The sequence below is a fragment of the Babylonia areolata genome, chromosome 2 (assembly GCF_041734735.1).
Source record: "Babylonia areolata isolate BAREFJ2019XMU chromosome 2, ASM4173473v1, whole genome shotgun sequence".
Taxonomy (NCBI): Eukaryota; Metazoa; Mollusca; class Gastropoda; order Neogastropoda; family Buccinidae; genus Babylonia; species Babylonia areolata.
The window spans coordinates 31,287,683-31,298,013 of NC_134877.1; the positions used below are offsets into that span (position 1 = coordinate 31,287,683).

At 38.6% G+C, this 10,331-nt stretch overlaps 1 protein-coding gene across 3 annotated transcripts in view; it reads right to left on the reverse strand.

Annotated features, from left to right (window-relative positions):
- Positions 1 to 5,021: 5,021 nt before the first annotated feature.
- Positions 5,022 to 10,331, reverse strand: part of LOC143300279 (calaxin-like) — a 13,434-nt gene continuing 8,124 nt past the window's right edge. For all 3 annotated transcript variants that reach the window (XM_076613878.1, XM_076613886.1, XM_076613890.1), the window contains exons 5-8: positions 9,952 to 10,037; positions 8,714 to 8,779; positions 7,858 to 7,965; positions 5,022 to 5,765 (exon numbers count right to left, since the gene is read on the reverse strand). In XM_076613878.1, coding sequence (XP_076469993.1) covers positions 5,730 to 5,765; positions 7,858 to 7,965; positions 8,714 to 8,779; positions 9,952 to 10,037 — 296 coding nt within the window. In that variant the 3' untranslated portion in view covers positions 5,022 to 5,729. The remainder of the gene's footprint in view (positions 5,766 to 7,857; positions 7,966 to 8,713; positions 8,780 to 9,951; positions 10,038 to 10,331) is intronic.

The following is a 10,331-nucleotide window of genomic DNA, read 5'->3' on the forward strand; positions in this document are numbered from 1 at the left end:
TACCTGTCTGTCTGGCTGTCTATGTGTATATCTGAAACATTTGATATCTGAAACCTTTCATCTTTGTCTTCGCCTCCGGCCATAACCTTTTTTCTTTTTTTTCCTCCCTTTTTCATGTTGACACAGCGATGGCTGTGACAAAAAGAATAGTTTGTGAGAGCACTGGCATTATGTTATCTGGACATTAAGTCGACCCAACAAATCAACAGAATATTACTGTTAAGAGTTGTGACATACTACATAGTAATCTCTTTTTTTTTATGTCTGTGGTACTGACAAATTAATGATAAACATTGAAGTTATTATTGTTAACATATTTCCAATGTGTCATTCAAAGAAAGTCTAATAGTAAGTCCTGTCATAAGCGGTATATACAAAGAAGGTTGTAGAAGCAGTTGTGACAATTTTCAGTGGGCTCATTCCTAAATGAGTACTTTAATAATTCTCGTGCATTTTGTTTAGGTGCACACTGCCTTTATTGTGGTGTCCATAGTGATTGTGTACTTTCATGTTCCCTTTGTGACATTGTCCCTGCATTCACTACATTTCAACTCATTTTGGAAATCTTACTCAGCTTTTAGAATTATGAAATGAAGGAAAGATTTTAGCAATGGAGGAAAAGTACAGCGTGTGTGTGTATGTTTGTGTGAATACAAACTCATAATATGCCGTACAAAGAATTTGTGATATAGTTAAGTGAAAATGCTCTATGATATTATGTAATAATAGTATAATCTAGAACATGTAATGCGTGTAGTATACAATAAATATTTGTTATGATGCAGTCCAACACAGTGTAGCAAAATATAGTTTTAAGAAGAAAGAGCATCATTGGCAGTCCTTTTTGACAATGACATGTTGCTGAATTTGTGACAGTAGTGAGACAGGGAGGAGCTGGGAGCAATTCAATCTCATAACCTGTAGATTTAATCACCGATCAAATAGAACAGAAAATTGAATTCGTAGTCTATTTCACATGGTACATGAGATTTCTATTATTTGTTTTTGATTTTTTTTCTTTCTTTCTTTTTCTTTTTTTTTTTTTTTTTTTTGTAAGATACTATGCCATCAAATATTTGTGATATTTATTATTTTTTAGATGTCTTTAACATTGTGATTTTTGGGGGGGAGGAGTGGGGGAGCATCAGTAGGAGGTGAGGGGGTGGAGGGGGGGGTGAGGATGGGTGGTGGTCAGTTGTCCCATATGTTGGGACCCAGAATGTTATGTGTTTATATATATATTGTTGGGTGTGTTTTTTAATGTTTTTTTCAAGCTTTCTTGCAAGAAGGTGATAATTATTGTATTAGTATCTACCCAAGAAATGCAGTTTTACTATTTTCTTTCCTCTTTTTCTTTTTTGCAGTCATGGATGTTCCTAATAATACTATGTATAATTATTGTAGTTTGCACCATGATGGAACAGTGATGTGATATATTCAAGTGCCTTTGGTAATCAATCTGAGATGTAATGTTATCGATGGTTGTGTGTTTGAATTACATATTGTGGAGTATGTGTGTGTGTGTGTGTGTGTGTGTGTGTGTGTGTGTGTGTAGTAGTAGTAGTAGTAGTAGTAGTAGGTTTCACTGAGCACTATGTGTCTTTATGCAATATTCTTGTCATTGTCACCAGTGTTGTAAAATTGTTATCAGTATTGTCCATTTAGCATGTAAATAACAGATTTTTCATAAAATCCACCTCCCTCTGTCTGTCTCTCTGTTTCTTTCTGTCTCTGAGTCTCTCTCTCTCTCTCTCTCTCTCTCTCTCTCTCTCTCTCTGTCTGTCTGTCTTTTCCCTTCCCTCTTCCCATACTTTTCAGGTTTGATAAGATGAAATAAAAATCTTTTTGCAGAGGCAATGTTTCTGAAAAAAAGTGATGATCTTGAAAAAAAAATGAAAAAAAGGTGTTTTGTAAACATTTTTGTACAGAGAATAATGACTCATTAAAAATGCTTGTCGTTTGTCATATGTGAAATTCTGATCTCTCTCTCTCTCTCTCTCTCTCTTTCTCTGGCTATGGTATGGTTGGGGTGCTTTCACAAGTGTTGTGTGTACGTGTAGTTGAGCAAGTTCACATTCATGTGTGAGTGTGTGGGTTTGTCAGTTCAAAATGATTGTACAATCATGATGGGCTTTGACTTCTGTGTCTTGGGGGCTTTAATGCTGTATAAATAAAACTGTTATTCTTTCTTACACTTAAATTTTTAGCTGTATGCGTTGTTTTGTGTTTTGTTCAGTTGTTTATAAACAGATGATAGAGCATCCTTACTGAGCCAGTCCGTGACAATTTGTTTGTGCTTTTGTTTTTAGATTTAAGAACACATGATACTGTCCAGTTTGTATGTGTTGATTATCGTGTATCATGTTTTGACTATTGCTTTCAGTAACTTCAGCTAGGAGGGTTTTTTTATTTTAATTTTTATTTATAATTCTTTTATTGATGTGATCCTTTGTAGATTTTTTCCCTAGTCATCATGGATTTAGTAAAACAGTTACATGTACCTCAGGGTGTAATGTTCTTTTCTCTCTCTCTCTCTCTCTCTCTCTCTCTCTCTCTCTCTCACTCTCACACACACACACACACACACACACACACACACACGTGTCTGTACACCATGCACATTGCTTCTGAGTGCACACATCTGGTGCACACACGCATGCACAGTATGCATAATCACATGCACACATGTATTTACATTCACAGTGGCTTCAGCAGGCTGCAGCCTTCAAAGCAGAGACAGGGAAGGTTTGAGATGGAAAGTGACGGGTGTGGAAGTATACTGAAAAAGACAGAATGTCCAAATTGTTTTACAGGCATTTTGTAATGATTTAGATTTGAAGAGAGAGAATATATGAGTGTGCATATGCATGCATGTAATTGTATATGTTTGTGTGAGGAAAGACAGATCATTCAAAAAATGGCATAGGTGGCACATTGTAATAATTCAGAATTGAAGAGAGGGAATAATTATGTAGTATATGCAACTGAGCAATTTTTGTTGGAATATTTGGCCATATTTAATGTTTGAAGAATGGTAGAGCATCTTCAATACTTGATTGATAAAAACAAAATCAGTCTTTGTTCTTTTTGTTGACTGTTATCATGCCATTGGTGGTATTGAATTCAGCCATTGGCCAGTGTAGAATTAGCTTGTCCTGCCCTGTTAAGGTTTGTGATCCAACACATTCCCAGTTTCAGTTTGTCACTAGAATGGTATACTTGGCATATTTCTGTGCGCTTTTATTGCTTCTATCATGCTTGATGCATTTATTGCCTTGCATTGTCTTTAAAAAACATGTTAAGCTTGGGAATAGTAGAAAGTTGAAATAAATTTGATTTTGGTTATTCATTATTGCTTTAAAAGTGTCTGAATTAAGAACACCATCCTTCTATTGTGTATCGTGTTCTTGGTTTTTTTCCTTAACTGGTGAGAGCGATAGCGTACACATGTGCAAAGACTGAGGGTCTGTTTTGTCTGATTATACAATATGAATAAAATGTCAGTGTACACATACATAGCAATCAGCTTCTCAGTACACAATATTTATTGATTCAGTGTGCATTAAACCACTTTGGTCTATAGACATGAAAGACGAAATAACTTCTTAGCAATTCAGATAAGCAATGTTCTTGTTATTCTTTTACTAACAATTATATGAGAATGTATATATGTATGTGCATGTCCATGAGTGTCTGTGCATTCTTTTTGAGAGCATGTTAATTCTGGGAAAATATAAACTGTTACTGTTACCAAGCACAGATATTTTTCATGTTTTTTTCCCCTCATACACCCCCCTCCCCCCCACCATCTCCTTTCCTTTCCCAAGTCATCGACCCCCAGCTCCTCTCTCTCCCACTCACCATGTCCCTCATGTCCCATGAGCTTGTATTTCCATTTCAGAGTTACTCTTGGTTGAAACGTAAGAATGAAAATCTCATATTTTTGTACTGGATTGACTATGGAGTGGATTAGATTGTACCCAATCACAAAATAGTGAATAAGAGGAAGCACTCTTTCATGTCTGTGTATTTGAACTGTTTGTTTTGAAGTTTTATCTCATTTGTTATGCCATGTTGTGATGTTCATAATCGTACTTAACAATGAAAGGGAGATCAATCTCCACTTGGGTTTTTTTTTTGCACCACTGTATTGAATTGTCAGTGATACCATGTAAAGTTGCAAAATAAAACATAATTGTTCATTATCTTTTCATTGATGTCTACTTACTTTCCACATAACTATTCTCCTCAGTGCTTTATCTCTCTCTCTCTCTCTCTCTCTCTCTCTCCCTCTCTCTCGCTCTCTCTACCCCTTCCCACTTGCACCTTCCTGCTTCCACTTCACTTTCTTATTTTCTGTATATCAGATGCGTGTGTGTCCTTGTGTATTTATGTGCGAGTTAAGTGACACACTTTTGTAACGTAAGTAAGGGCAGAATGCAGAAAGAAGCGTGATGACAGCTGACAGTGTAGCACAATAACTCCTTTACTGTTGTGAATGTGTGGACATGTTTCTCTGTTCTCATCTGTTTGTGGGTTGTTGTTTTTTTTTGTTTGTTTTTTGTTGTTGGTTTTGTTTTGTTTTTCTCATTAATTTTTATGTTTTAAAGATTAAAATGAAGATAACTGAATGCTCGTGACTTTATTCCTGTTTGTATTGTATGTGTCTGCGTTCATTTTATTCCCTGTGTATTCTGAGGTAGAGAGTTCCTGCATTTTTAACACAGTGTGAACAAGTATATTTTGTACATGATTGTGTGTCCTTCATTGCACAAATAAAATACTGCTCATATAAACATTCTTTGTTGGTGTTTTTTTTTTTTCTCGGAGTGTTTGTCCCTGATGCATACACGTATGCATATAGGCATGTGCAAACACTCACAAATACACACACACATATACATACACACATGCACATGTGCAGACATACAAACTTATGATTACATATTACAATGTATGTACGTTCAAACACACTGCTGAGCAACTGTGAAAGTGGAAAGACACAAAACTGAAGACTTACACACTGCTCAACAACTGCTTTATTGGGGCAGAAAGCATGATTCATACATGTACAGATCATATGGAAACTCTTTTTTCTTTCTTTCTTTCTTTTTTTTTTTTTTTTTTTTTAAGATCAACAGACTCGTTCTTAAAGTCACAAAGACTAATCAGGTTGTGAAAGGAGAATCAATAGCAAGAAACTGAAATCAACTTTATTCACGGTCAGTTGTCATGTTGTATTTCAATATACATAAGGCTGCATCGCCACATAATGTAGATTCTGTTCAGAATGGATAATTGAAAAAAAAAGAAAAAAAAAGTTACCATCAAAATTACATGCTTGCCGAAGCGAAGCGAAGGGAGTACATTGTTCCTGTAGTAATTGCAGAAAATACAGCCACCTGCTGATTGTCATTTCACAAATGTCAAAAAACAAAAGAAGAAGAAAAAGTGGTTGCTTAATTTTATTGTACACACAAAACACGCAATCATTTGGAAGTTCATGCTCAGTTTTTTTTGACATTTCAGTAGCAAATTTTTGATGACCACTTGTAGAGATAAAGAAAGGATTGAGAGGCCAGTTTTGTGGCTCTGCCTTTGGCGTGGACACAGCAGAAACTTCACATTCAGTTGAAATGTTATGGGGGGGTGGATGTCTCACAGCGCAGCTGAGTGAGTGCAGACAGGAACGACAATGGCCATCTGATGACCCAGCACGCATGGGTACTTTACTGACGAAGTTTCTTCAGAAAGGCGTTCTTGGCCTGGGGGACATACAGGAAACATGTTTCTAAAAAGTTGAAAAATAATAACAATGAAAGAGAAGATAACAGGAAGAGGAGGAGAAAAGAAACAGACCGTGAAGTACAGCTGAATGGAGAAACAATGAGGACTGTGAAGTACAGCTTAATGAAGAAACAATGAGGACCGTAAAGTACAGCTTAATGAAGAAACAATGAGGACTGTGAAGTACAGCTGAATGAAGAAACAATGAGGACTGTGAAGTACAGCTGAATGGAGAAACAATGCGAGTTGAAAAAAACAACAACAAAAAAACATTTCTTTCAAAACAAGACAGAGCTGTCGCGGTATGTGAGATCGTGCTAAGCACCCAAAAGAACAACACGACTTCGTTGAAAATTGATCAGTAAGTCATGTGCATGAACGGTTGAGTGAACTGAAAAATGCAGCGAATATGAGAGAGAGAGAGAGAGAGAGAGAGAGAGAGACAGACAGACAGACAGACAGACAGACAGACAGACAGAGAGAGACACAGAGAGAGAGAGAGACAGAGAGAGAGAGACAGAGAGAGAGAGAGACAGACAGAGAGAGAGAGAGACAGAGAGAGAGAGAGAGAAAGCATTGAGACGGGCAGAGGGACGCAACTCTTTGCTAGTGCTTCCATTGTTGTCCCTAACAGTAACAGTAACAGTTTTTTCTTGTTCAAGATTTTTTTCTCTTCTACTTTCTCCCGCCACAGTGTTGGTGACAGTTCGGTGTAGGTCTGATTCGCCTATATCCCGCTTCGCCTACTGTTTGATCCTACAGCCACCCTGCGCCGTTGGGATCTTGAGAGTTTGACTGTTTGTCATCACCTGGGCTGTTTTACATTTCAGTTCTCGTTTGACTTATTCAGCCACCTCCTTCCCTCCCTTTCAAACACACACACACACACACACACACACACACACACACACACACACACACACACACACACACTCTGCACAAATCGCATCATGCAAACACATGTCATGTATAGATGAAAAAAAAAAAAAAAAGCTGGCGTAACTAAAGGAATTAGTCATAACACAGACGTTGTGGGTGAAAGACCAAGTCTATTTTGGATAATGCAAATATCACTCAGTGGAACCAAATGGAAGCTGCACAAAAAAGCGGTTCACGGTAAAATAAGTTTACGTCTAATTCTTGGAATGCAGTACATAGGTTTGCGGTCTGGAAGCCAGTGGGGAATTTCAGGTAAAGATTGTATGTCGGTGCTTCTTCCTGCTCGAAAAAACGAGACAAGCGCCTGAAGTTCGCACCATTTATACGGCTTATGGACAGAGAGAGAGAGAGAGAGAGAGAGAGAGAGAGAGAGAGAGAGAGAGAGAGAGAGAGAGAGAACGAATGAACACAATTTTATTTTTTCCAGGGTATTGAGATAAGCATAATGACAGAATGCTTTCTTCCACCCAGACCTGGGATACAAAATGGAAAAAAAAAAAAGAAAAAAAAGAAAAAAGAAAAAAAAAGAAACGCACATGAATAAATAAAGAGAGAGAGAGACAGAGACAAAGAGACAGAGAAATAGACGGAGAGAGATTGAGAGAGAGAGAGAGAGAGAGAGAGAGAGAGAGAAGAGAGAGAAGCACGTGCGTTTTTTAACATCCAGTCACCACCCTTCATGTATCAGTATCAGTATCAGTAGCTCAATGAGAGACCTTGAGTGGTGGTCTGGACGCTAGTCATTCGGATGAGACGATAAACCGAGGTCCCGTTTGCAGCATGCACTCAGCGCACGTAAAAGAACCCACGACAACAAAAGGGTTGTTCCTGGCAAAATTCTGTAGAAAAATCCACTTCGATAGGGAAAAACAAATAAATAACTGCACGCAGGAAAAAAAAATACAAACAAAAAAATAGGTGGCGTTGTAGTGTAGCGACGCGCTCTCCCTGGGGAGAGCAGCCCGAATTTCACACAGAGAAATCTGTTGTGATAAAAAGAAATACACACACAAATACAGATACAAATACTTAGGTCAGCTCGTAACGGGCGAGTCGGGAGATCACCAAATTTAATGACTGTGAGGCGAATCGGGACGACATGGAATGGTGTTGTACAGGGAGGGAACTCACTTCACTGGAAGGCAGACAGGGTCCGAGGTACTCCAGGATGAGTTTAGTGTCCCCTTTCACTGCCTCTTTGAAGTCTGAGAAGGACACTCTGCCATCGTGGTCAACATCCTGCATGATAATGATCATAGTCCTCAATACGTATACTACATAGAATGGGAGAGAGACGACCTATTGGCTGAGCTCTTTAACTGAAGATGTTTCGCTGGGGGTTGTTTTGGTAGAAAGGTACGTTTGTTTGTGTTGACGTTTGTTTGTGTTGACGTTTGTTTGTGTTGAGGTTTGTTTGTGTTGACGTTTGTTTGTGTTGAGGTTTATTTGTGTTGTGTTGAGGTTTGTTTGTGTTGAAGTTTATTTGTGTTGTGTTGAGGTTTGTTTGTATTGTGTTGAAGTTTGTTTGTGTTGAGGTTTGTTTGTGTTGTGTTGAAGTTTGTATGTGTTGAGGTTTGTTTGTGTTGTGCTGAGGTTTGTTTGTATTGTGTTGAAGTTTGTTTGTGTTTAGGTTTGTTTGTGTTGTGCTGAGGTTTATTTGTGTTGTGTTGAGGTTTGTGTTGTGCTGAGGCTTGTTAGTTTGTGTTGTGTTGTGTTGAGGTTTGTTTGTGTTGAGGTTTGTTTGTGTTGTGTTGAGGTTTATTTGTGTTGTGTTGAGGTTTGTTTGTGTTGAGGTTTATTTGTGTTGAGTTGAGGTTTGTTTGTGTTGTGTTGAAGTTTGTTTGTTTGTTTGTGTTGTGCTGAGGTTTGTTTGTGTTAAGATTTGTTTGTGTTGTGGGGTCGTGTGTGTTGTTTGGTGGGGATTATTTCCAAGTTTACATACCTGCCGCCCTATATATACTTAGCACTATGTATGCGTAGCACTCACCAGTTTCTTCAAAGCTGTCTCCACCAAGTCTTTCACCCCTTCGTCTGGGTCTTCTTCTGTCGATTGCTGGCACACACACACACACACACACACACACACACACACACACACACACACACACACACACGCGGATTTAACAGAACATTTTTACTGATAACTTGCAATATTTTCCACATGTGTTGGGAGTCATAGTAGGTATACTGTGGTGCTAAACAATCACTGATAATTTTGACCGTGTTCAACTGTGTAAGATAATGTTTGCCTGCAGCGTTTGTCAACAATGAAAGATTTTGGACCACGAATAAACAAAATAGAAACAAAAAACAGCAACAATGTTAATAATAACCACAACACAAAAAGTACCAACAAAAAACAACAAACAAACAGCAATAGCAACACCACCACCGACAACAACAACACACACAACAACAACAACAACGCATACAAACCCTAAACACTTTTTTGGCAGGTTATATTATATTGTGCGTCCATATGCCACATCTACAATTATCTCGCAAAGTGACCTTATAAGCAACATTGATATTAATATTTAACTAAACACGTTCAACCCACAATTTGTTGAATTTGAACACGATAAATTATCTCCTGGCAGTTGCACCTTAATATTTTTCTCGTTACTCATCTCTTTATTGCTACTAGTGCCACCGCTGCCTCTGTTGCTGCTAACACTACTAATACATCTACTGCTGCTGCTAGTGGAGTGATGGCCCAGAGGTAACGCGTCCGCCTTGGAAGCGAGAGAATCTGAGCACGCTGGTTCGAATCACGGCTCAGCCGCCGATATTTTCTACCCCCTCACTAGATCTTGAGTGGTGGTCTAGACGCTAGTCATTCGGATGAGACGATAAACCGAGGTCCCGTGTGCAGCATGCACTTAGCGCACGTAAAAGAACCCACGGCAACAAAAGGGTTGTTCTTGGCAAAATTCTGTAGAAAAATCCACTTCGATAGGAAAAACAAATAAAACTGCACGCAGGTAAAAAAAAAAAAAAAAAAAAAAAAAAGGTGGCGCTGTAGTGTAGCGACGCGCTCTCCCTGGGGGGAGCAGCCCGAATTTCACACAGAGAAATCTGTTGTATTGAAAAGAAATACAAATACAACTGTGATTACTACTGTAGCTTATGCTGTTGCTGCTGCTGCTGGTACTACTCATGAGACTGCTGCTGCAGCTGCTGTCGCTGCCACACCACTAACCCCAACTACCCCCATGAAATCACCTTGACTAAGGTGTTTTTGAGCAGGTGAAACATCTCGTCCCTTGAGATGTAACCGTCTGAGTTGAGATCGTACACCTGAAAACAGTCTGCAACCAAACACACAGCGTTGCACAGATGAGAGTAGTTGAAACCAAACAGTACTTCTATACTGTACAGAGCGTTCAGGTAGAGAATGAGTAGTTGAGCTGAAGACAGAGAAATACCTGTCGGACTGTCTGTCTGTCTTTCTAGTTCTAGCTGTTTGTCTGCCTATCTATCTATCTATCTATCTATCTATCTATTTATCTGTCTGTCTGTCTGTCTGCCTGCCCACTGAACAATCCTCGAGTCATTCGAAAATGACTAAGTAATCATATGCTTTGTATCTGTATCGAAAATGG